Below are 27,288 nucleotides of genomic sequence, written 5' to 3'. Positions count from 1 at the left end.
CAGCATTTTAAGGAACAGTCATAGCTGTTTCTGCATATATTAAAATTATAATTATACAGCAGAAATTCTAAAATATAAAAGGTCTTCTTTTTGTGTGCTGTGTAAGTGGCTTATTTTTAATTAGCTAGAAAAGCTAGTAATTACTTGAGTAGTTTGATACTACATAAATGAATTAAAGTAAATCCTAAATTACCTGCTCAAGATGTACTGACCTCTTAGTGGTTATTAAATAATTATTATTTATCAGTAATAGCCTGAAACAGTAGTTTCATGCCAAAACAGCATGTAAAATATGGCATTCCTAGCAAACTTTAATTTTAAATATCTCTAGTGTTTTAATAATTTAGTTGAAACTGTAATTTTCTGGGAGATGAAATGATCTCCTAACCATACTCTGAAGATTTCTTACACTTATTTCAGATGTTAAAATCAAGTACTGAATAGTGAAGTCACATTTGACTGTTTGATTAGCAATAGTAAGTGAAGACAAATAGGTCAATAATTAAATTAAAAATAATTAATTTTAACTTCCCTATAATGTGTTTCTGTGTATCAGAATCAGAAACTAGATGTTACTGTAAATTTTTCTGTGCAAATTTGACAGGAATAAATGCTAAATATTTCTAAAATAAAGTCCCTTTTTTAGATTTTGTACATCTATTTTTATAGGCGTTAAGTAGTGTTTTTACCAGTTAAATACGAAATATTCCCATGAATTTTAGGTGTTTTTAAAATTGCAAAGAAAAAGTAATTTTTTTTTTTTTTGCATCTGCTGATATTTATTATTGTGCTTATTGTATAAACCACATTATTTTAAGTCAATCTTACACAGCAGTCAAAAATGTCACAAAGACCTCAGATTCATGTTTTTGTGGGGGCACCCAGCATCCCGAGGCCAGGGGAGGGGCTGGAGCCGAGCTCGGCCCCTGCTGGTGAGCGGTGGAGGGAGCTGCGCTGTTTGTGTGCCAGCCCTGGGTCTGTTCCTGCGAGGCTCCGCGCTGCTGCCGCCCCCTCGCTGCCCCGGGCAGGAAGCTCCACACCCACAGGGGTCCCCACCAGCGCGGCCCGAGCTCAGCAGGGCAGGGTCAGGGCAAAAGAAGGAAAAGATTTGCCGTCTCCTGCCCCCGTGGCACTAAACTGCACGCCTAAAAAGAGCCCAGGTTTAACGTGCTCTGATTGTGAGGAACCCAAAGACAGAATTACACCTGCAGATGTAAATCAGGCTGCAGATCAGCACCTGCCCCGGGGCTGTGCAGAGTCAGCTGGACAAGAGAAGCCATCAGGTGCCTGCTGCCCAGAGCTCACTGAGACAAAAGCCTGTCCTTCAGAAGTTGGCAGCTCTGACATTTCTGCTTTGGTTGCCAGCACTGAGCAGGTCAGCATCCACCTACAGTCTGTGGGAATTCAGGCAGCTCACAGAGGTGAGCATCATGAACATCCGAGTCAAGGTATGGATGTGTTTTTCCAAAAAGGTCAGGAGTCTAAGCCAAAAGAGCCAAATGGCTGTGCAGACTTGGCAGTGTCAGCAGACACTGAGTTTTGTAGTGTGGTGACTTCGAGTCGGGTGGCTGTTTCTGCACAGAATGAGATGCAGGAAAGTATTGTAAAACTGTCAGAAATAGAAGCAGGCAAAAAAGCTGAAAAAGGACACTATGATCACTTCCAGTGTGATTCTGGTGTTGGAACATGTACTACTACTGTGACTGAAAATGAGTATGACGAAGAGGATGCGAGTTCTCTTGAACTTTTCAGTTCTGAGGATGATGGGGAAAATGTTTCTATTAAAGCTATAAAACAGGAAGAAAGTGCCCAGGAAAATGCAGAAAAGTCTCAAGAACTTAATGTTCCTGCTGAGCCACTTGTAAATGAAATCCATGTAGAGCCATTGAGCTCTGGGACACTGTGCTCTCAAGGGAACTGTTCTCACAAGAACTTTTCTAAAAGACTCCGCAAGCATGAAGATTCCTTTCATCTTTCTCACTCAGCATTTAGAAGACAACTGAAATCCAAGAGAGCTAAACTGAATTCTTCTCCACCTGGTTCTGGGGTGAGAGTGGATCCAGACAGGATGACAGAGTTCAAGAAATTCCAAAAGAAACTATCACAACTTAAAAATTGCTGCAGCAAAAATCAAAAGTACAATATTTTGGTTGCAGTTGTACATCCTTGTCATATCAAAGAAATACAGAAGAAGACTAAACCAAAATCTTCATGTAAAGTTCCTGTGGCAACAATTGTTGTTACTGACCAGTCAGAAATTGAGAGAAAGGTGGTGCTGTGGCGTGATGCTGCATTTTGGTCCCTCACTGTGTTTCCTGGGGATATTGTACTGCTTACAGGTGAGAGTTCTTTTGTTTGCCTTTTTAAAATATGGATCTTTAAAATGCCTGTTTAAAGTAGAAGAATGTAACAAGTCATTTGGAATTATGGCTAAGCATTTGTAAGTTGCTTACTTACATCATTGAGTTCTCATTCATCCTGCCAGTGGAACATTGACTATTCCATGGAAGTTTGCTCTCACACACAGCCACAGAGAGTCAGGGCCATTCTGTAAGGTGTCAGTGTTTTAAAACAGTTGTTCCTGGAAAGTACAAGTGCTGCTACAAACCAGCCCTAAGCAGTGTCTGCTAGGAGGCTAATGAATTTAAGAATTACATCAAACTAATGAGAAAATTTAACTAACTCCTTGTAAATGCTGTTGGTAGACTAAAAAATATAGTCACTGCATTTCCAAGTGATCTCCCTGTGCCTTACACATCTGTATGTAAGACAGTTATATAGTCAAGAGAAATATTATACACTTCATTATTGTTGACATGTGAGTTGATAAAGTTGTTTTTTTCTTGCAGATATAATAATGTGTGAGAATCCTTGGTGTGGAGAGGTCATGCTTCAGTCAACATTTACCAGTCAGTTACTGAATCTGGGGAACTGCTCAGCTCTCAATGCAGAAAAATGTAAGATTGTATTGCATAAGTTGCCATGAAAAACACAGTAAAAGAGCTATTTCAAGTGCTCCATTTTGCTGGCAATGCCTCACACATAGGGTAAAATAGAAATGTGTGCAACTGAGAGGTACAAAACACAATAGAAAAATGTGACAGGAACACTGAGCACAAGATGTGGACATGACATCAGATAGGCATGTGGAGGTCATGATAAAGTTTGGTGGCTACCACTCTGAACTCAAAAAAAAAAAAAAAAAATTAGTTTAGTTTAGGAAAGAGCAGTTATCCCAGGACCTGCCCATGTGATGTCTGAGATTGCATGAGGATTAACTTTTTTGCAAAATGGAGTAAGTAGATCCATTCAGGCAAAATGATTAATTGCAGGCCATGGAGAGTTGGAGACTGAGGGGAAAATACTGTGGAAGTATCACCATTGTTCTTCCTGTCTTTGTGATGTCCAGTGTTGTGATGCCAGCTCTTAAGGCAGATTCTGAGGTCAATGACCAAAACCAGCTTTCTTCTTACCAAGCTCTGATACAGGATTTTTTTGGTGTATTTTAAAATATTGCACTTGGCTTAACTTCATCTGCCTCCTCTTGATACTACCCTGAAGTACAGTTTAATTTCAAATCAAGGGTTATTTATCTCAGGAATTTCTAACTTTAAAATTTTTCTAAAACTGTTCTGATTTTTTTCAGTGTAAACATGTTCCAAGTTACAAGTTTTACACTTCTAAGCATAAAAAGCAGTATGTGACTTTGCCTTTTTTCCATGTAAGTTTATCCTCTAGTGGATGATGGTGTTCTCCATGGCTTATTGGCATACATATCATCAGAATTTCCACACTTCAGAGACATTCCACAAAGACAAGTTCAGACACTGGATGATGTTCAGTATGTGCAGCTAGATCAGCTCCAGCCCAATACTTTGGTGCACTCAATCCTGAAAATTATCAATATTTCTGTGTTAACAGGTAAGTTCATGCACTGGACTTCAACTTCTGCCATAGGTGGAACTTAAATAGTAATTTTGCAAGGCAAAATGTTTCTCACTGCTTGATTTCAAGCTTTGCACAAAGATTTGATCTCATTGCACTATCATCTTGAACTAAAGATACAAATTTCTGCCCACATCATCAATAGCATATTTATTAGTTTTAAATGCAGAATTTTAAAGATAAAAATCTTCATCATTTGCTCTAGTAAATCTTGGAGCTAGATATTCCATCCAGGTGTTCTTGTTCAAGAATTATTTATGAAAAATGCTGTAGTTTTAGTGTGGAACTGAAACAGACATGCAGTGTTCTGGATAAGAGCTGTGTAGAGATTTGTATGTACTGTTACTAATAGTTTTAGTGTGCCTTGTACACCTTGTGCCTATAGTTTTCTTTTATGTGAAAACTTTTAGAGAAATGTTTCTTCCCCTGTATTCTACAGAAGTTATGGGAACTTCTTATTTCAACAGTTGCTGAGAGATTGAGTACAACTTCTTTCTACTCAGTACAAGTCAGGATGAATGGGAGGTGAAAGATGCTCAGATACCTCCTGCTTCATAGGGAGTTGTCCAGTTACTGAGTATTTAGATGGATAAAAGTTAATTAATGTACTTTATGCACTCCCTCAAACTAGATTCATGTTGCAGAAGAAAGTAGGTTATTTTCTGTCCAGAAGAAATTGTAGGTGTATTCTTCTTTGCTTTTAATTGTAGATAAAATGTGATAACACCATGATTTCACTGTAATACTGAGGCACATGGGGTTTGTGTGCTTGTATGCTTTTTACTGTAGAAGTAATGTAGTTTCAATTCTTATCAGAATCTGTGTACAGCTACAGAGGTGGCAGCCAAAGAAAAATTATTCTAACAGTAGAACAGAACAGAGATCAGCACTATAGGATGGTTCTGTGGGGAGCAGGGGCTGCCTGGTACCCCCAGCTTCAGAGGAAAAAAGGTAAGGTCCTTGTACCTATGGCTGTCAGTGCCTTTTAAGTATTCAGCTGGTAACATTTATCCATTCAGCCTTTAAATACTCCCCTTGGAGGGGTAATGTATTTTGTGATAGTTCTAACATCTCCTCTGTTTAGAAGCAGTGTCATCAGTCACAGAATTTGAATGCCCTTCAGAAGACTGAGAAGGCATAAATATTTAAAAACTTGAATCTATTTACAAGATGCACTTACTTGTATAGTGCCTGGTTAAGTAATTATAAAAAATCCATGACTGTTAACTGTGTTACCAGTTTTGCTGGGTGTTCCTTATCACTGTCTGGTGTAGCATGAATTGCTGGGTTTTTCCTACTCCTTTTTTCACTTTCTGCTTTCCACTTTACTCATGTCAGGCTTTATATCCTGATGGTCTTGAGAACAAGTTCAGCTGTAACTAAGTAAAAGCATCTCTTGCAAGAATTACATAGACTGTGCAGTGACTACTACCAAACTTTGATTTTTCCTAGTCTTGTTCTTTTAAGAAAAGTTAAACTAGGTTTATGTTAAGTTGATACTTGTGGAGATAGAAGATTAAAAAACAGGGACATATTAAAAAATGGAAGTTGATTAATAACATGAAGATTTTTTTTTCTCTGAGACACTGCCAGCATTAGTGCTGACAACAAATTTCAGAGCTGGTTTCTTTTTCAGAGTGCTGAGTTGCCGTGACAGCTGAATTTGGTAGAGGTGAAATGAAATTTCTGTTATGGGAAACAACTCATGCAGAGTTTATAGGGAAAGGAAGAACCTTGTATGTCATCACACTTAAAAGGAAGTTACCAGAGCTGGCTCTATGAGAATGTCTTTTGATTTGTTTCTCAATCTTGTAAGTGACCTTGTCTTTCTGTAAATTAACCATTGTACAGAGAGTAAACTCTTCTTTTTGCTTTTTTTGTTCTGTAGACCACATATGGGCCTTCAAGTACCTTTTGGTCCAGTGTAGTTCTGTCTCAGGTGACCTGGAACTGCACACTACTCCATGGTCATCCTATGAGTGCTTGTTTGATGATGATAAAAGGGCAGTTGAATTTAAAGAAAAGTTTCAGAAAAGTCAGACATCCCTCATGGAATTGACAAGGCTCTCAGCACTCCTGGATGAAAAATGCTCAGGTAAATGTTATCCATAGCTCTGTCATGTCTGTTGTGCCATGCACAAATAGGCAAAATAATGCTCTCTTGATGAAGCAAGGTGGTTGTTTTTTAAGGTAGCCCAGGTCTGGTTCTGAATTTCTTATGGAGGCTGCTGCCCTGTTCTTGGCCAAACTGAATGCAGCCTTCATCCCATGAGCCCAGCAGAGGGATAGATGTGGTGTGTACCAGGCAAAGGCAGCTTTGGAACACAGAGGGAAATGCTGACTTCTGTTGTCCACACCATTCAGCCCAGTAATGATGTGACTAATTACTGGAAGTTCATCAGTGTTTCTCAAAAACTGGAACTCTCAATAGCTACTGCTATTGAAAGCTTCTTACAAAATGACAAAGAAGATGTTTTACACAAGTCATCCTCTCCAGATAAACCTAGAAGATGGCTATGGTGTTAAATTCTAGGAAGTGATTAAAGCTGTTCTTGCAGCATTTAACTCTAGTTTATATATAAATAGTGAAAAGCTAAGTTGTTAAAGCTGTGCTTTTCAGTGTCTTTGAAACAGTGGGAAGAAAACCACTTGGAAATTCTTTGCACAGTTTTGATCTCTTATTCAGGCACCTTCTATAGTGGCATCTACTGATATAGTACCTGAAAATGTAGTTGTTTTACACATTTTAAAATAATATTTAGTCACTAAGATTTTTCACTGAACAAAATACCTCTTAAAATTTGAGCATGTGTTAACAAAGGGGAAAAAACTGAGAAAGTTCTTGATAGCAATTTTGGTTTTTAATCAGCTGTAGCCACTGATTTTGCTTTCAGTTCTAAATAAAACTTAATTCATACTTGAATTGTTTTTGTAGGAGTGGTTCAAGTGAAAGCCCATATCTTGGAATTGAAGTTTACCATTTCCACTGGTCAGTACAAGCAACTCATCTTCTCTGCTGACACTTCCCTGGAATGTGTTTTGGCTTCTCTGCCTATGATTACGTATTCAGGTTGTGCCAAATGTGGTTTGGAACTACAGGCAGATGAGAACATGATCTATAAGCAATGTATTAGATGTCTACCATACAGCAAAGTTAAAACATTCTACAGGTAAACAAAATAAAGTAATGTGTATTATTAGGGAGGCGAACTTTCTCCATTTTGTTTTCCCCCATACCTAAAATTCTTTGTTAAAGGTGTGGTTAGCAATCCCTGTCTCTCTAATGAATTTTCAATTTGTTGTTCTTGAATTGGTGTATTATATTGTCATTATTTATACACGATATTCTTAGTTTAAGTCTAACTTTTTAATTTCTATGAATACTATCATGCAGGAATGATGTTTACCCAGTACTGTGTCAGATAAAGCTGAGGTGGAGTAGAAGCTTGAGGACCAAAGGAAAACTCCTTGGGAATCTTGTTCCAGCCTAAATCTGAAATCATGTGAAGGCAGAACCATGTTTTTAACTGATTAGTTCAGTTTCAGCTGTGCAGAATTAATATTGACAAATGTTTTCAATAAACATTCTGGGAGAGCTGAGATAGTGAGTTATCACCAGATGGCACTGTGAGACACAAAATATTCACACTTAGAGAAAATAAACCAAGTGGATCCAGTTGATGTAGGTACATCTTTATTAACTCATTGTTCAATTCTCACATTTATCTTGGGCTTTTGAAATGCAGTTTTCATTGTGACTAGAAAGACATTTAGCTAGAGAATGTTTATTGAGACAACTATGGACGTGATAGAATTCTAGAATATGTAAATTTTCAATCTAAATTTTTTCTCAAATTCTTTCTAAACTCTTTCATAATGAGCTTAATGAATCATTAACTTAAATACTATTACTTAATGAACTAGGACTTAAATATCCTATTTATCTAATCAGGTAGTGACTTAGTATTTTTCCTTTAAGCAAAATAGTCTTGCATCTTTATGTGCTATTTGTTTTTCTGTGAGGGAGGATTAAGTGCAAAGAGGTTTTTTCCTTAACTGAAAAGGTTCTGCCAGTCTTTCATAAGGCTATAAAATCTCAGTGGGCGTGAAGGACCTCAATTTGCTCCTGCACAAAAGAGGGTAGAAAAATGCTAAGGATTTCCAATGTTTGTATTCTCAGCGTGGGAACACGTCCAGATGTAGAATTTACATGTCCATTATTTTCAGAGAAAAGCCTGACATTTTTGCACTGATATTTTCTTCTGATTAATTTAGTAAGAGTGCATCACCTTGGGAATATTTCCAAATAGGTGTTTTTATTTGTTCAGTGGTTTGTGAAAACATTTGGTACTTTTTATCGTGCAAGAGCTATACCCTGGCATTATGTGGCTATAAAGTGATGTATTAAGACAGATAATGCAGAGTGATGTTGATACAGGTGGTACAATTCCAGGTGATACACCTAAGCTTATGTCCCTGCTTTGCACTTCCACCACCTCCATGTGCAATCCTGACCATCCTAACAGTAAAAAATTTCCTTCTAGTGTCTAATCTGAGTGTCCTGTCTCAGTTTAAGGCCATTTCCTTATTTATTCCTCAAACTGATTCCAGTGCTACAGATTTGACACGAGTACATAGAGATTTTCTCACTTTTCTCTTTCTTGGTATTATGTTGTAGTGCTTTCTAAAATTTTCCTTCAACAAAAAACAAACCATAGCAGCTAACTTTCATGAAACTTTGTTTTCTGATCTAGACCTGCTTTGATGACAGTAGAAGATGAAGGACATGAAATTTACGTTCATGTGGCGTCTGAGTTGATGGAAAAAATCTTCCTCAATATTCCTGCAGACTGGCTGAAGAGATTAGTAGGTACTGATTCATGAATTACTTGTGATAGAAACAGGCAGCAAAGTTCACAATGGAAGGAAAATTTTTAATCATTGACAGTTTAAAAAAACCCTAAACAACCAACATCAAAGTGGCTGTCTGACAAACTCAGAATTTCAGAGGAGAGGTTGCAACAACAGGAGGTGGGAGGTGTGAATAACTACGACTTAGTTATATAATAGGTATATACCTAAATATTCAATAACTCAATAGATTCCTTATGTGCCAAATTGAATGTCTTAGGAGCTTTTAGAAGGAGCTGGCATGTTTTCATGATGTGAAACACTGAGGTGAAACACTGAGCTGTGTTTCAGACAAGCTTCACTTTATACATCCTGTTTGACTTGAGGTGTTTTGTGTAATTCACAGGTGTTAACATTTTAATGATAAACAGGCTCAGTTTATTGTTTTTAAAAAGTAATTAAAAATAAAAGCTAATTTTCTGTTCAGATGTTGAGCTTCACTTGCAGTAATTCAATGGAGCTTCATGGAGGTAGAACTTGAATGTTAGGTGCTATTGTGAAAATCAGGTGTAAATTGAATTGTTTTGTGTTTTTCAGTGCCCTCTTCAGATGTAACCTACAGCACAATAGTAGCAGATCTGTGTCATTCACTGCTGGCAGATACAGAAGCATCCTATTTGTTGGAAATCAGAAGCCACTTTGTGCTAGATGAGAACAGCTATCCTTTGCAAAAGGATTTCCATCTGTTGAATTTTCATCCTGATCTTTGACCTCTGCACTAATTGAGTAACAAAGACCATAAGGACACACAGATGGGAAGCAGAAGAAAAATTACTTAGCTGAAGGAAGCAAATCTCTTTTAAAAACTATAATAAAGGATTTTGGTTTTAACTTATGAAAAAAACAAAACTATCAAAAGGACTGGTATGGAATATCAGCTAATAGTATATACTGCTGGAGTAATTCTGATGAATTTTCATAGGATATATTTTTATACATGCATAATATATTTTTATACATGCATATTTGTGGTAATAATGATGTTAATAAACTCCAACAATTTCTTCCATATCTGGTTTCCTTTTTCTCCTCAGAAAAGTTCACTACTATTGTGAGAGACTGAATTTTCCTGAGACCTGGCATATTAGAGGAAGACAGAGAATTCAGTAATATTTTAGTTACTCAATTTTTATTTATGTTATCCCATATGCTATCTGGAGCTTGGTGGTTTTGTTTGCTGTTGTGGTTGCTTTCCTTCTTCTAACGGCAGAATTTTTGCCATTAACCTCAGCAATTTTGCTGCTGCTCTTTTCTCTTGTAAAACAGAACTGGTTTGTAATCATTCCACCTCCTTCAGCTCAAGGTAAGTCGCAAGCACAGGATTAGATGGATGTTATATAAAAGGCAGTAGGTAAAAAAATTGCTCATTATGTGACAGTTAAAAACATTGTATTAGAACTCCTTATTTGATGATGTTTCTTGCTGTGAAATAACTCTTGTTCAGGTAGAGTCAAAAAGGGCCTTTCTCATTTGCTTCCCTAGGATGACCATGAGTACAAGTACATTGGTAAGTGCATTAGAATTTGTTTCTTCACAATTTAGCAGAAATTACTGAACACACAAGCTGGAAGTATTGTTACTTTGATGTATGAGAAGAAAAGAGGACCACACTCAAGTGGTACATCAAGTCAGACAGGTGACTTCCCACCTTGGGGTATTTGTTAACAAACACTCTGCATTCCATGCATCTTCTGCACATGCTCATTAACCAGCTGTCTGAAATACTACTAACTGCTCACTTTTAAGATCTTTACTGGTATGATTGAAATAATAAAATGCAAAATTTATTTGGTAAAATAATTTTATTCTAGTAATATGTACACAGAATGATTACTGGGTAGTTTTTCTCCCCAGAACAAACACAATAACTTCGCTTATCAGATTGGTTTGCAGTAGTTTTGTGGGGCTGAAATTTGAATACAGCTCTTTGGGATTAAGTTGCTGGTATTACCCCTTTTGATATAATTTAGGTTGAGCACTTTGTCAAATTCAGTTTAATGTAATGAGTTTTGGCTCACTTAGTATCCAGTGGTGTAATTAGCAAGACAGACTGAGGGTGCTGTGTACCATATCAGAGGGTGGATCAGGGAGGTCTGTTATCTTACAATTCCTCTGTGGTATCTTCTCATTCATAACATTTCCTTGAAGTAATAATAATATTATCAAAATGGAAAGTGGTTTCATCTCCCCAGAGAAGGCTAATATTTTTAAGACTTTGAATTAATTAATGTTGTATCCTGTTTGAAAGGAAGTTGGTTTGATTTCAGCCGTAGAGGTTATGGAACACCATTGTGCAAAATGTTTTGCTGCAGTAGTCTGTGTGTCTGGTTTATGACTGTACAGTGAGAAGGGTACAGAGCTCAGGTCCCCAGTGAACAATCAAAAAGAGAAAAATGTCCTATTTTATTTTGATTAGGGATAATTGCTCCAAATTACTTTAGAGAGCAGTAATTTACCTAATGAAGAGGACTCTACTACTAAAACAGACACATGCCCAGAGGGCTTAAGCTAATTGGATTTTCAGTGTGAGAATGGGCATGCTAGGTCAAACCCAAGGCTCTTGTAATCAATGCTGTGTCTCCAGCAGAGATGTGTTTAGAGAGAAATATAATAGGACAGGACATGTCCTCATCTTACTGTCTCAGAGTACTCCAGTACTGGAATAGCCTCCAGTCACTTGTGACTCTGTGACTTCTCTGCTTGTCCCTTATTTTTAACACAAAGTGCTGTACTTGGGGTCAGCTGAAAACACTGAACTGAGTTACTGCAGGAAGTACACTGAGGTGCTGGGGGATGTGAACAGCTGCTTCCAGGTGTGTGACCAATGAGCAGTGCCTTCACCCTTCCTGTTCAAAAGAGGTCTTAAATACACTGCTGCTACTTTAAACATGTTCCACATGTATTAGTCAGGTCTTTAGGGTTTTGTCTGTTTTGGCATGCTCACTGGGCTTCTCTGCCCATGGTGAAGCACTGTGGTGATGTGGAGCAGTGGGCAGATAGGCCTGGAGTCATCACTGGCAATTCTTGGGCTCTGTCTACATGTGTGGTCATTTGTGCCCACAACTCATAACCAAGAAGTGGAATTTTCCAGTCAAAATAATTAATACTGAGAGATCATGTTTGGCTGTTTTGATTGCTCAGCTGCATGTTAATTAAATTGAACATATATTTTGAAGAGAGGAAAGAGGGACTCCCAGCCTACCAGGAACCAAATCATTTATTTGTGCTTGGTTAAGGAAATGATTTATTTTATTCTTCGTTTGGTACAAAATCTTAGCAAAGATTTTTGTACCATTTAGATGAGAAAGATCGTAAGAGCTTTTCCATATTAAGGCTGTTTTTTCCTCAGTGCTGTTCATGTGCTGTGGCAGAGAGCATGCCATCGTTTCACCAGCTCCTTGGGCTTGCTGATCATCTCATTCCAGTGTTCCAGTTCTCTGCCACGTGTGTACATGAAAGGCCCAACTACCACTCGTCCCAGCAGAAGTGTTTCTGGGGAAAAAAAAGCAGTTAGTGATGAACACCTGTGATGCTTCTCTGAAATCCTTGCCTACATTAGAATATCAACATGTATTTGTGGGGGGATAGAGTATAAGAAAATAAAGATAGTGTAGAAAGTTATCTTACCCCTAAGGAGCTGCAGCTGGGCCAATTAGCAAAGATCAGGAGCAGGCCTGACTTTAACAGGCCACAGCTGTAACCAGTGAGAAGAAGATGCTATAAAAGTGGGGTGGTGGTTGAGAAGGGAACTGGAGTCAGTGGCTGCTTTGTGAGAAGAAAGAGTCAGTGCTCTGAGGAGCTGCCCATGAGAAACATCAAGGAGGTATGGAGCTTTTGTGGTAAGGAGACAACAGCATGGAACTCCTGCAATAAGATTACAACGTGTTTTTCTCCAAATAGTGCCATTTCTGAAAGGTATTTTTAAACCGAAACATTTCTCAAAGTAGTAACCCTGGACTTCAGGTTCTGTAGTTTCTACCTGCTGAAGTTCAGCATTAAAAGGTACAGCAGTAAGTGGGTGTATAGTCAATGCAGGCCTGTCCTTTTGCCTGAAGTTAAACTAAAACATCTTCAAGGCACAAATATCTGATGTGTATCTGTCCTGCCCCTTTACCTCAGCTTTACTGGGGAAGCATGCCCTAATTTTGGGCATCTTCAACCTCAGTAGGATTCACATGATGCTCTGGCTTTGCAAGAAATCAATGCAATTACTGAGACAGCTGGGAGCTGTAATATGTGTGTTGCCACTGCCAAGGACCAGATTGTTTATTCATGCCTGGATTTTTCAGCTATGAATGGGGAAAATTATTGAGATCATATTTGCACTGCAGGGAAGATGTTTTTCTTGTGAGCATACTGAATATATGTGGAAATACTGAATTCTGATTTGCTTCTGTAAGCAGAACTCCTTAATGGGTTCTCTAACAGTAAGAGGTGGCCTCAAGCATCAGGTTTTCTGCCAGGGAATGGGGATGTTTGCTAATCTCTCTTCCTTCTTTCTCACTGCTAAGAGAATTAAAATTTCTATTCCTCTTTGAAATTTGCCTAGAAGGAGTGAATGGCCACACAGTTTTGGAGGCTGTGTGTGACACACACAAGTGTTCACATAGTTTGTTTTAATGAGATACTGGAATGAAACAAAGGCATAGCACCATGTACTGGCATTGACTAGGCTACAGTGATTTTATTCATGTCTTCCATGGAATGTAGCCTCTGAAGAGAGACATATGCTTAACTACAAATAAGTTGTTCTGCTTTTAAAGTGACAGCCTTTGAAACACCCCAAAACTCTTACATGTTTTATGATTATTGCTGAAAAGGAATTATTTCCTCTCAGGTTTAAACATGTCTCAAATATAGCAGAGATTTGATACCTTGACTGTAGTAACTTATATGACTATAATAATTTATATAACTTACTTTCTCCTTTGTTACTCTGGAGCACAGATAGACTCAGGCTTGCTGTATCCAGCTCTGTCTGATCTGCCTTGAAACTGAAGGTTTCGTTGTACACAGGGTTGGGAGTTCCCAGAAGAGCTGCTGTCTTTTTACTTTTGATGAATTTATTATGGTTCATTAGTGAGACTTTGACATACACACCTTGGAGAAAAAGAAATTCAAGATTAAAATACGTCTTCAAGAAGCAGTTGGGAGACAGCTTAGGGAATTTCTTCCTTTTGGGAGTCAATATCAAGTGTAACATCAGATTGTGAAAGATTGATGGATGTGAAAGATTGATGGAGCACACATGCCAGCATGACATAAAGCAGGGACGCTACAAAGTACTGAGGGTGCAGTTTTGAAGTGCACTTTCCAGTTTAAATGCTAGTAAAATTAGCAGCCATATTCTTACCCTGCATCCTTGATCTTATGTTTCTGTGCCTTCCCTTCCTCTGATGGAGACTTTTTGAAGGCTTAATTTGTTCAGTCAAAAAAAACATCATAGTGATGTGTATAATATATATAGAGGACTAAACTTCTTTTCTTTTTAAATTGTAGGTGTATTTTGCATTTATGTTGTTTAGCTTCAGAAACTTGCAAGAAATCACTACAGACTGAGATATAAGTTTAGTTCATCATCTGTTCTTGCTTTTGAGTGTTAGATTTTCAACAGCATTTTGAGGTGATCTCTGAGACCAGGTATACATGAGTATGATGTACCAGAAAAAGCCTTCTGCACTAAGGGAGAAAATTGTGAGTCCATGCCATGTCCTTTGAACAATAGCCAGGCTGTCCTAAACTGAGATTTTTTTGTCTCAGCTCAATTCCTCCCAGGACAGATGTTCAGTATAAGCAGCTATCCTGCAGCTGTTACCCCTGGGAATTTGACTTGAGGCAACTGTTAATGTCAATGTCCCCTGAAATGCTGCCTTCTCTGGACTGGAGAGCAGCAAAAGGATGTTGCTCACTGTACAAAAACAGGAGAAAAAAGTTACCACCAATTGCCACAGGACAAACCTTTTATTATGAAACAAACTCCAAAGATAGCAAAACTAAGCTATCAAAATCTAATTGCCTCAGGGCAGAATATGACTTGTTTCCACTCAAATCACCAGGATATTTATTTGTTCCTGTCAGAGTCCCACAGCACAAGCCTGGGTGTACAGATGAGGAAGGAGCAAATGAAAACAGGAATTGTGGAGCTGACAGCAGGGAGGAAATCCCACTTACCAACAGCAGGGCTCTCCTCCTGGAGCTTTAATCCCCTCGCCCTCAGAACCACCACCGTGAGACGGCCCAGGTAGTCATTGTAGCTCAGGGAGAACTGGATATCACCATGCTCTGAAGGAGGCTTTGGAAGCAGAACAACCCTTGTCAAACTTGTCTGAAAAACTCCCTCATCGTGTGGTCAAATGGGGAGAAAAATCCCTTTTCATGCTAATGGTTTCTGTCACACTGAGGCATGTGAGTGAGTTGTAATGGCTTTATTTATTCTGTTGTAACATTTGATGGAACCAATTAATCAGCCTTCCTAACCCTCAGAATTACTTTTCCAGGGGGGCTAGCTATTTCCTTTCCCCTTCTGCTCCTTTTTTTCTTACTAATTGAAAAAGTTCTTATGTAGCAATCTCCTAATTCATATGACTTTTTCTAAGCATCTGGGTACCCTTTTACAACAGCTATGGATCTGCAGGTTGCTAAGATGGGAATTTCTATTCCAAATGTTTATGAAGTTTTGCATTTGAGGTACTTGGTAGAATGTAGTTCTACTTTAGCTATATCCTTCCAATACTTGTAGGATGACAGAAGTTGCACAGTGCTGAGAGCCTGGTATCACATACCTCCAAGTTTTCTTTCTCCAGATCTCTCCATATGACTAGTCTGTTGTCCTCAGTTAATGCTTCATTTTTTAGTGGGAAGATAACTTGACCTAGGAGATGATGCTTCTTCTGTTTATCAACATGATAAACCAAAAACTTTAGTGTCCTTTGGAGCAACATTTTACTGGAAACCTGTACAGGAAAATGAAGAATATTAATAATTATAAAACATCTGACACTTTCCTACTCTAGCATGACTTCAAAGGAAATATTTTTCAAACTGAGTAAGTTTAGGTGGGGATTTCCTTTAATTATTTAAAGTACTTTTAAAATTTGCCTAAAGCTTGAGCTATGTGGAAGATCCAAGCTAAAATACGAGTTCATTTGAAAGCTGTGAAGTTAGTTGGTGGGTTTTTTTAGCTCATATGGATCTAGTGCTGTGTGATGCATTCACTTTCAGACTCAGATGTTTAGAATCTGTAAACATTTTTTCGGTTGTCTGAAACACAAACATTTTTTGGTTTTAGAGCTTTTGTCTTGTGGCATGTGCCTGTTAGCATGGGAAGCCAAGCTGTGCAGTACTGTACAAACAGCAGCCCAGAGATTCCTCCCAGGTTCTGCTGTCTAGCCTACTTCCACAGCAAAAAAACCAAAAGCTGTGAAAGCATGATGTCAGTATTGGCTCCTTCTGGACTTCTAGAACTCTGGGCTGAACTGCTCAGCTCTAGTTCAAACTGGGGTTTTCATTATTCCCAGGGCAAGTTCTGGAATCCTCAACTTTGGTACAGACCAGAAGTAAGAGCAGTTCTGGAGCCACATGCTTCTGTAGCCCAGGATCTCCAGAAGCCCCAGTAAAAAAATCCTGTCTCTGGTGGAAACCACTTCTATCTTGGTAGAAGCATTGTGAGCATACAAACGTGTACCGTAGTTTGACAAGTTAATATTTGCAAATAAAAATCTGCCTCATCACAAGAAAAAGTACCTGGAAAACAAAGTTTTCATCAAACTGGGGGTTAAGAGTTTTACGCTTTGTTTTGGACTGCAGGTAGCTTCTTTCATCAGGCAGCAGGTAGATTTTCACAAATGGACTGCAGGAATCAGCAGGAGGCTGCAGCTTTCTGACTTTGATCAAGGAGACCAGGAGCCTTTCTGACTCTTGCTCGTATTCTATGGAGAACCAGAGGCGGCCAATGCTGCCATCAGGAAAATCTGTTTCACTTTTGTCTTCAGGAAACTTGTACAGATCTGGGTTAATGGTTCCTACAACATAAGCTCCAGCTACAAGAAAAGGCAAACAAGCACCCTCAGATTAGCCTCAAGAACCATTGCAGGCACTTTTATAACCACTGTTGTATTGGGGTAAATCAGATTACCCTCTTTATTAACAATCAATTTTTGGTTAGAATTTCATATTTTATTTCCTTTTCCCTCAAATTTGGGGGAGTAATTGTAGGCTGCAGCAGTTTTCTTTCTCTTATTCCTTTGATTGTACCTGGTTAATTCTAGCTGTTTGTTGTTGCAGAGTGCAGCTGGTGACTGCTGTTCCTGGGGACAACAGACACTTCCTGGCCTTTACAAAATATGGGAGGAGAAATTGCTTTGGCTGCCAAATGTCTAAGGGACCAAAATGACTACATTCTTGCCCAATTCTCATATATAAAGTATATAACTGCATGGAGCATTTAGGGCTTGTGCTGGGTAATGCAGTCTCTGCTGTGCCCCCAAGATATATGCTTCATAATGATAAAGCCACCCTACCCTTAAAAATAGTCCCATTTTTGCAATGCCATACCCAAAGAATGAAATGATGACCGTGGCCCAGACTGAGGGGTCATGAAGGGGTCCCTGTCTTCCTGAACCTGTTCTTCATTTGTCAGGTGAATCCAGTCTCGCCCATGCAGTGTTGGTGGAATGATAAATGGAACACTTCTGGACCTGCTCAAGACAACAGCACCTATTGACTCTTCTGGTTTAAAGCTGGAAATCAAACTTGATGAGAGGAGTAAGTTTACTGTTCTTATGTCACAATGTAAAAATTCTACAGACATGCAAAGGTAAAAATAAAATCCAAAAGCAAATAAAATAAATTGCTTAATGCATGAAAAGACAGTGAGGCACATTAGGTCTTAATTCTCCTGTTAGATTCTTCTCTTTGCCCCTTTCCTTCCCTTTAGAATTTATCTTTCAAAGGAAAGGAAGAATTAACTGCAGGTGCTTGTTTTAGAGCCCAAAACCCCTGCAATGATTAATTCTCATAAAGAGTCTCCTTCCTGAACTGAAGTCCTGTTGTTTCTGTTATTAGACTTGAAATTACTCTGGAACATAGGCTGGGTATGTCTAACAGATAAAGCTATCCATTCACCAATTACACTTGAATATATTCTCTCTCTTAAATAAATCAGGAATAACCATCACTTTCATAGTGAGATTATCCTTTTCCTAAGGGAACAAAACAGAACATGACTGATGTTTTCATATAATTTAAGGATCTCCTTTATTTCTGTACATGCATATATTTGGATCACCTGCTTATTTGACATTTGACAAGTTGAAATAAATTACATAGCATATGCTTTAAAAACAGAATGAAAATAGGTACCTTGTACTTTTTAGATGAATTTCAGAGTTTGCCTGATCCGGGAAAATGGCATTTGCATTTGTTGTTTTGACAGGATTGATGAGCTTTTCATAAGAAAAGAGGCGGCAACATTTTTTCCAGAGCAGATATGCAGTTATTCCAAGGAGGACAAATAAAAGGATCCCTCCTATTATACCTCCAGCCACAGCAACTGCTTGTTCTGTTCAAACATAAAAGCACACAAAACATCACAGGAAGATCAAAGTTAAGTATATTTTGGGTGTAGACAGGAATATTAAAGCTAACAAAAACCATTCCAAAATTATTATTAAATGAAGCATTCTGCTCACATGCACATTTTGTTTGGTTATAGCATGGTGCAGCACCTGAAGGGACATGACAATGGCAGTGACAGATTACAGTGTTCAGAAGCACTGGCAGTTACTGCAATGGACCCTGGCTCAAGGAACAAAGTAAAGCTATGGGTTGTTTTCTTTCTAAGGATGCATGTGTTTCTTGATTTGTGAAGTCAAAGTTAAGTATCCATTAAACACAGTTTCCTGAATCATGAGTGCTTAACATACAACAAAATCTTGTTATAATTACTGTGAACAAACCCAAATAAATCTTAATAAATATATTTAATATGAATATGAGAAATTCTGTTGTGAGAATTTCTCGTTAGACCAAGGGTAGACAATTGGTAATAGGCTCAGTTCATTGCTTTCACATGATGGCTGAGAATTGTGGAGTGATAGGGTGCAAAGATTATTCTGCTCTGCACCTAAACTCTAGAATTGTCTTCCACTCTGCAGCCATGGGAGACAGCTCAGGAGCAGCTGAGCACTGGCTGCTGACAGTTCTCAAGGTCTCCCCTGAAACTGAAGTAGTGAACTGACCTGGCATTTTCTCACAACTGGTGCTGAATTTTTTTCTTCTTCTCTGCTTTTAGGTAGAGTTAACTTAATTATGCTTTATTCCTTTTTCTTTTTATCTGTCTGTGCTTGGTAGGTACCTTGCAGTTTGCCATCTCTTTACAATGGTACAAGTAAAATAAAGACAATACAAGCACAAAATCATCAGTCAACACTACTGATAGTTTTGACTATCAAATAATAATAGTTTTGAATAATTCCAAACTATTTTCATTTAACTTAGTTTATTCATTAGAGCTATAAATAGTATGGGAGGTGAGTTGCAAATACATATATTGCTGATCTTTTTCAGTGTTGCTGTGTTGCAGTAAGTGACATGAAATGTCCTTCAGCTACAGAACACTTAAGTAATTACCTTGTGCTATAAAATTAACCTGCCCATAGCGCCACAAAGGCCTTAATCTGATCCTGACTCATTTTCCTGCATTTGGTGGAGTCACTGGGGCCAAGTTGGTTTTGCAGCTCCCCTCCAGGTGTGTTGCCTTAGGCCTCTGCAGGAATTGGCTGGCTGGTTCCCTGAGTCACACAGTCACTCCTGTCTCCCAGCAGCACCACGAGCAGCCACCCTGCTCATGGCTGTACCACAGCAACAGCACTTTGCTGGCCTTGCAGCTGGTGGGTGAGCTGAGTGGGTTCAGCATTCGGCCATGCTATTAGTGCAATCCTTATTCTGAGCAACAGGAAACAAGCACCTGCTTGGTGTGGGTTAATATTAATACAGAGACAAGTCTGACTGTGCCATGTAGGTAAATGTGGGTTTTCCTTGATAAGAATGCACAGTATGAGGAAATGCATATGAGCATGGGAATTTTGTGTGTTTGTTCCTTTTAGTTTTTCAGGGCATGCTCAAATATATCTTCAGTCAGACTCGTATTTTATTGCATCTCAGAAGGCCAGATGCAGAAAAAATGCTTCAGTTTAATGCCCATGAACATAATAGAAATTAATGGTTTCCTTCATGTAGGTGCACTATAAACAGCAAATCTTTATATGCCTGGTAGTTTTGCTGTCTGATCGGAAAGGTTAGCATTCCAAGTAAGTTGTACAGGTTTTTTCTAACTTGTCCTGTTCATTCATAAGTCTCTGTTCTCAGCAGCAGTCCTGTGTCCCCCTATAGCCAGTTTGTCACCATTTACCATTAAAGACAGTATGATGAGGTGTGCATTGATTTTGGAGTAAGAGAATGAGTTTATATGTACTGAATTTGTTCGCTGCAGAATGATGTTAAGTATTCATGACACACCCATAGGCATAGACTCAAATTGTGGGTTTTTTTAAACTTTACACAGCTGTAAATATAAGGTAAAGTTTTACTCATTCCAGAAGTTACCTGTACTTTAATGAGAGTAAGGAGAATTTGTCTCACTTTTAGACCACCTTATCTGATTAGATCAGCAACAGAACCAGGGACTTAGGGCACAATGTAGCACCAGTCACAAATCAACCACTGAGATAAGTTGCATCCATTGTATGCAGGGAGAAAATCTGTATATTTAAAATATACATGTTTTATCCGGCGTCATGAGAAATTGATGTATTGTATCCTGCTGTGGTACAGGATCATGGCAGAGAGATGGAAGAGACCTGTTGGACCGCTTCATCTCCCCCTACCTGAGCCAGGGGCCTGTCTCCTGCTGATAGGTACCAGGTTTATCCTAGCACAGAGCAGGTGGTGACAGGATCCTCTGTCTCTGTCTCCTCTGGGACTGCATCCCTTTTTGCCTACTGTGTGATTACACGCTTTTAATAAGCTTTACTTAAACTTTGCAGGAAGCTTTTTGGCTTATGAGCAAATTTACAAGCAGCCCGTTCTCCACCACGAGTTTTAATCCCCACATAAAACACAGTCAGTATAAATTAAATAACTGGGGCTGATGGAGGCAGGACTGCCCATCTGCTGTGCCTGTCTCCAGGCCGGGCTCCCCCCTGTCCGGCGCTCCGGGCGGTGCCGGCAGCCCTGCTGTTCGAGCCCTGCGGAGCGGAGCGCGGCCGGGCGGTGCAGGGGCAGCTTTGGGCCGATGCTTCAGCGAGCCCTCCCCAGCTCCTGCCGCCCGGGGCTGCGGGAGGAGCCGGGCACCCCCTCCCTGCCTCCCTCGCTGCGCTCCCGCACTTACCGGCCATGGTGCCGCTGCTCCGGCGGGCCCGGCCGAGTGCCCGCCGCTGTCCCGGTGTCCGAGCGCCGCAGCCCCTCCCCGGCCCGCCCCCGGCTCGCACGCGGCACAGCCCGGCAGCAGCAGCTCGAGGAGAGGCATCGCCGGCCAAGAAAAGCAAAGGGAGCCGATCGGGAGCGATCCCGCGCCGTCCCAGGCTCCCCGAGAACAGACATTGCCATCTTCCCGAGGGAGGGCTGGAATCGGGCAGGAATGATGCTGAGCGTTGGGCTTCATAAATCCTCTGGCAGCCCTAAAAAGGCACCTGTGCGACACTGCCGGTGTGAGAGAGCTCCAAAAGCTACAATTACACTCAGAAGAAATCTTATATATTAGTAGCTTAATTCTGAATATTCGTGTTGGCCAGAAATAGCATGGTTTTCTTTTATATCTTTAACAAAAATAAGCAAGCACAAAGGAACGCATATCTCCTTAGACAACTGCAATTACAGCCCTTCCTATTTGTATTTATGAACGTAATGGTGTTTAACCTCTGAGTGTGTGGTGGCCTCAAGCAACCAGATCTTAACCAGATTTATAGTTCAGAAACAAAGTATTTGCCATCACCTTTTGTTTCCTAATGCTTCTTTCACAGCCAGTATATAACAAGAACCTATACCTTAAATTTAGCAGCTGTTTGTATTACATGTTCTCTTCACTACTGTTGCTTGTGTAGTGCATAGTGTTGTTTAATCTAAAAGCCAAAGAAATGCAAAGGAATTAAAAGCAGTAGGATCCTAATGAAATGAATCCTCTGAATCCTCCTAATGAATCCTCTGTTCTAAGATTCTGGTTTGTAGAACCTTAGAATTCTTTTCATTTCATTTAAAATGTTCTGCTGTATATGTAGCATGGTTAAGCTTTTTCTGTTAATTTTTGAGTCCTCTGGAAGAAAGAAAGTATTTAGATAATTTTTACCCAAAAAAGAAAAAGCTTCATATATTTTAGTTTTATGTCTGTAAGATAGTTAATTATTAAATAAATATTGCACAGTCAGTACTTTTGCTACTCTTATTTCTCCATTGGAATTATTGCAAATGCTGAAGTAGTGTTTTTTTTCTCTGCAGTTTTGCACTCGTCAGGATGGCAAGAAAACAACTGCCTGCTTTCTCTTGCAGTGTTGTTGCTTGAGCTCACTTTTGTGGCTGTGTGAGGAGTGCTGAAGTTGCTGTGAACACCTGATGGCTTTCAGAGCCCTGCTGCCCAGTGAAATGATCCAGGCCAGATGCTCTGGCTCCCACACAAGCCGTGCTGCCTGCCTGGAGCTGTGGGAGCTTGGACATCTGGGAAGCCACAGCCAGGAACCATCTGCTGATTCAGCTCCTGTTCCAGCGAGCCCGGGATGGGACAGCGTGTCCTGGAGGGGCAGATCCTGCCCTCCCCAAGTTCCTGTGGAAGGAGGTAATGGCAAAGCTGATGAGCAGAGAGCTTTCATTTTGATTTTCTGCTCCACTGTGAAGTTCCCCGTTTCAGTCTTTCTGTGCTGTTCTTGCCACAGCTGGAAATCAGAATAAATACAGGACATGAAACACAACTATTCCCTCCTTTATCTCTGAGTGCAGCCTCCTTCTTAGCCTAAATCCCTGAACAGCTAAGAGTTTCCTGTTTTGTGGACTTAGATATTGTACTACAAATATTCAATATTTCTGGTGCATATTTTGTAACACACACATTTTTAGGTGTCAAACCTTGAGCTTTAAAAGACTACTTAAAAAATTTTTCACAAAACAATTTTCCAAAGTGTGTTACCTTAAAAACAGGGATGTCACAGTGCTCATTTGACACCTATCTAGGTAACAGCAAATAATTTATCATATATTCATGTAATTCCCAGTAGACTGGGAATTCAACAGATGTGTTTTTAAAGTTGGCTAATTTGACATATAAACCTTTTTATCCACTTCTGATTTACAATTAATTTGATTGCATGTAATTACTTAAATCTGTTTATAGGAGCATTCCTTGATAAAGGATACAAAACTATTTAAAGAAGATATAGCTGTAGGATCACAAGCATCAATAGGTCTTTAGAAAGGTAAGTAATTGTAGCATCATTTTACACTGAAGCCCAACTCCTGCTATTATTTATTAATAACCTTAAAGCTTCAACAGATACTATTCAATAAAAGGGTTTTAATTTATTTTTTTTTAATCCCATTTTGCAGCCATAGAATGATCTTCAAGTCCATCCATGTCGAGTGAAATATGTTCAAGTTCTTCTGCCTTGTGTTTGGGAATTTTGACTTTCACACTCCCTTGTGTTTGGGAATTTTGACTTTCATGTTAGTGGTACCTTCATCTGTAATTGCATCTAGAAAGAGGTAAACTTTTTTTTTTCCCCAATTAAATGTGATCTAATGTTATTGAGACCAGTGAATTATTCAGGAACAATAGATTGAGATCTGCAGGGAGTATTGATGGGCACCCTGACTAGAACAAATAGATTACATTGAAAAGTATAATTGCAAATGGCAGAAATAATGAGTACTTAGAATTTCTATAGTGCCTTTCATTTCCAGGCAACCATTGGCTGATTTCCATACCAGCATTAATTACTGCTAGTTAGCCATCACAAACCTTTTTGAAATAATACTTATTGTTATCCTAATTTTATAGATTGTTTAATAACTGGAGTTCCTCCAGATCTAGACTTGTGTAAGTGAGATAAGATTTCTCCCACAATCTGCTGTTGGCCTTGGTCTGACACCTAGTTCTTGGCATTAGCAGGCTATGGATAATTGATAGTTTCAGAAAGGAATATGTAAAAGAAAGATCTACTCTCTTGGAAAATCCCCCTTGGATCCATTCTGGGAGTCATTTGTTAGCTTCCTTTCCAAAGAAAAGATGAGAATGGGAGAGGAAGTGCAGCCAGAAGGGAACCAGTCTTCCACAGTTGTTTTCTCTCGGCTTGGCTGCTGGTGGTAGTCACTGTCAAGCAGACTGCAATCCAGAACAGCTCTCCCAGTAAAGTTACAGGTGGGAAATGGGCATAGAGACAGGGCAACACGGACAGCAAGAAAAAAATCTTCAGATGATGCCGTGTTTGGTGCTTCTAAATGGGCATGAGGAAAAAGACAGAAAAAGAAGAAAGGAGAGAGGGAGAAAGAGCATTAACCTAGGCATGGGCTTTGGATTCCTGCTTGGGCATTTCATCTTGGCCCAGTGAATCTGACCCTGCAGCTAACCTTGGCATTCTTCAGGGAGAGGCAGGCAGAATGCTCTCACTGGAGCTGCAAAAATCTTCCAGTGTTCCATCAGTTTCCCCATGGCCCAGAGCTGCTCAGCAGAGCCTTGGCCACATATAAACTGTTACAGCTTTCCCAGAGCTGTGTATGACAGGGGTTTTTTCCATGCTTTAATAATCCTGTTTTGCGAGGTATTTGAAATCCTTGCCTTGACAGACACAAATATTTCAGTGCCTTCTTACAAAACTTTTTAGCACTGTTACAGAATACCTACTGATATGAAAGCATCTGTAGGTAAAGTCTGCATGCCTGCACTTCTACAGGATTTAGAATGTTTCTCTTTTTTTTACCTTTTCCTTTTGCTTTTAGTAAGCTTTAGCTGTTGGTGTTGCCTAATAACAAAATTTACACAGACTATAGCACCACCTCCTGTCCAAAGCTGGGCTTTGGTGCAAATAATAGAGGAAAGCAAAAGTTCTTTAAAGGTGACTTTTTTTTGAATGTATGAAGCAAAATGGAAAAATATGAACTTGAATTCCTTTCTAATGACTTTTCTGTGTTTTCTAATAGGAGTTTCAGGTTTGCTTTTACTAGAATGTGTTCTTATGGTTGCAAGGGTTTTTTCGTAATGTAAATTGCATTAAGAAAGTTAGCTGGCTGTTGATGTTTTAGGAAAATATGAATACAAAATGTTCCTTTAAAAATTACTTTGTTAATAAACTCCAAGTTCAGAGATAATATGCACAAGTAGAGACTTTCACAGAGAAAACTACTTGTGTAGCTCTGGCTTGCATGGTTTTAAAAATTTTTGGGTGCAATATCCGACTTTTTGTTCCAGTTTTGTACACTTCCCAGCCTTGATAAGAGTAATCTAAACTCCAAAACTTTGGCAGGACCTTGCAAGATTGTATGTCTACACATGAAAAATGAGCTGTTCACACAGCTGTAGTGAACAACAGAAGTTGCTCTAAGGCAAGACGGGTGTTTATTTTAGACTGTTTTTCCTAAGCCTCATTCTCTGAGTGAGGGATAATGAATTTAAGCCAGACATAATGTGAATTAGACAAATGGGGAGGGATTGCTGAGCAGGCAGGTGAATCTGTAGACACTAATCCATCTTAAGGTTAGCAGGGAAGCACAAAATCGTGTATGTGGCATAGCAATTGCACCTTGTGTAATACAGCTCTAGCTGGTACAGCCTTAGGGGATGCAAACTTAACTGAGAGCAAAAGGTGATGTTTCTTTTTGGAAGCATTTACATCTGGAATCAGATACTGAAAGCTGTAGATCTGTGTGCTCTAATTTAAAGGTGTCTCTGCAGTGCACCTAAAACTGCTCTCTGTATCGCAGCAACAGATTTATAGTTGTCATCCCAGACATTTTCGTGTTTAACAAGAATTAAAGGTTGCTCAAAATCCTGGGAAAGACTGTAGGGAGATCTTGAGGGTCAAAGATGTAAGAATAAAAAGTCGAAATGGTGACTGCAGGAAAAAAAGAGTAAACCTTCCATATAATGCAGTGGTTCTTTGACGTGGGGGGGCGATGCCTTTGTCCTTGCGCAGTGGCCGGGAGGGGGCCAGCGGGCGCCGTCCTGGGGCTGTCCCTGCTGGGTTTCCTTGGCAAGGGCCCCACAGGGCAGTGCTGGAACTGCCCGAGCTCCCCGGGACTCCCCGGGACTGGGGCTCCCCAGCTCCTGGCCCTGCCCGAGCAAACGCTTCAGTGTGACAGGAACTCGCTGGGGCACCATCCCACCTGCAAAGGAATTTACTAGAAAGAGCCACTCTGCCCATTCTTACACTGCTTTTGTGACAAGTAATGAGGAATGCCTGGTCCATTTACAGAGTATTTATCTAGTACTGGTAGTGTCCAGCATGCATCAAAAATACATGATGATGTCTCCTAAATACACCCAACGCCAAAGGGTTTGGCTCCAAATACTTTTGATTGCAGTTGATATCAATCAGGTTTGGTCTGTGTAGAAATCCTCGATACAAAGGGTAAGAAATTAAATCAGGTGTAGGGTACTTAACAGGTATCATGAGAGCAACATTGCAGCAGCTGTGTGAACTATTCCAGTGGCAACAAAAAATCCCAAAAACCCTAGGCAAAAAAAAAGAACTAAAAATACCCCTAGGAAAACAACAACAACAAAAAACAAACCAAAAACCAAAACAATCCCCCCCCCCCCAAAAAAGCAACCAACCAAACATAAAAACCTCACAACTCAAAAAACTCAAAAAGGGTTGATCTGACTCCAATCCTATCAAAAATCTATATTAGAGCCTAGGCAGAAAGGGATAAAATAAGCTGATGTGGGCATGTTTTGTGTGGTAATCACTAGAGTTGTGACTGCTGCAGAAGGAATTCTGCACACTGTTCCTGCGGTCAGCTCTTCACTTAAAATAGATGTGAGAATGTGCTAGGAAATACAAGAAATATGAGAAGGATGAAAATAAATCTTTCAAGCTAGGAAGAATAAGTGTCACTGACACAGATATTGTTGCCTTGTTTGCCTTGTTTTACTTAGGGAAAAAAAAGTCTAAATGATAGAAAGTAGTAATTTTTCTCTGTAGGAGCTAAGCAACCAATTGCTGTGCCTTTCCCAGCTCAAATGGTACATGCTGTGGCTGGAAATGCTTACCTGAGGACACCTGCACATCACAGGTGAGCTTATTACATGACTTCATTGGTATGCATGGAGAAGTACACTGGTTTTGAGAAATTTAACTGATACCTTTTTTCCTATTGCCTACATAATTTTTCCTCAAAGAGAATGAACAAGATCTCTGACAACCTGTTTATTGGGCAACAGGGGTTGAAGGA

The 27,288-nt window shown here is 39.5% G+C and overlaps 2 protein-coding genes across 2 annotated transcripts; one reads left to right on the top strand and one right to left on the bottom strand.

Annotated features, from left to right (window-relative positions):
• Positions 1-778: 778 nt before the first annotated feature.
• On the top strand, positions 779-9,821 carry SHLD2 (shieldin complex subunit 2). Its single transcript, XM_054277172.1, has 8 exons — positions 779-2,339; positions 2,850-2,957; positions 3,727-3,921; positions 4,762-4,896; positions 5,834-6,040; positions 6,881-7,115; positions 8,700-8,815; positions 9,394-9,821. The coding sequence occupies exons 1-8, from the start codon at positions 842-844 to the stop codon at positions 9,564-9,566; spliced, it is 2,667 nt and encodes an 888-aa protein (XP_054133147.1). The 5' UTR covers positions 779-841; the 3' UTR covers positions 9,567-9,821.
• Positions 9,822-12,064: 2,243 nt separating this feature from the next.
• SYT15 (synaptotagmin 15) lies at positions 12,065-26,212 on the bottom strand. The gene is made up of 9 exons (XM_054276567.1): positions 26,012-26,212; positions 21,245-21,533; positions 18,217-18,415; positions 17,410-17,552; positions 16,600-16,895; positions 15,639-15,809; positions 15,028-15,148; positions 13,777-13,956; positions 12,065-12,348 (listed from the first exon to the last, which is right to left on the bottom strand). Exons 1-9 carry the CDS (start codon positions 26,210-26,212, stop codon positions 12,212-12,214), a joined length of 1,737 nt encoding a protein of 578 aa, XP_054132542.1. The 3' UTR covers positions 12,065-12,211.
• Between the last annotated feature and the right edge of the window lie 1,076 nt (positions 26,213-27,288).

The sequence above is a fragment of the Melozone crissalis genome, unplaced genomic scaffold (assembly GCF_028551555.1).
Source record: "Melozone crissalis strain CALT ecotype California unplaced genomic scaffold, PUWL_Pcris_2 ptg000019l_1, whole genome shotgun sequence".
Taxonomy (NCBI): Eukaryota; Metazoa; Chordata; class Aves; order Passeriformes; family Passerellidae; genus Melozone; species Melozone crissalis.
Note: the sequence above shows the minus strand (reverse complement) of the source record. Positions and strands in the feature narration are given on the sequence as shown.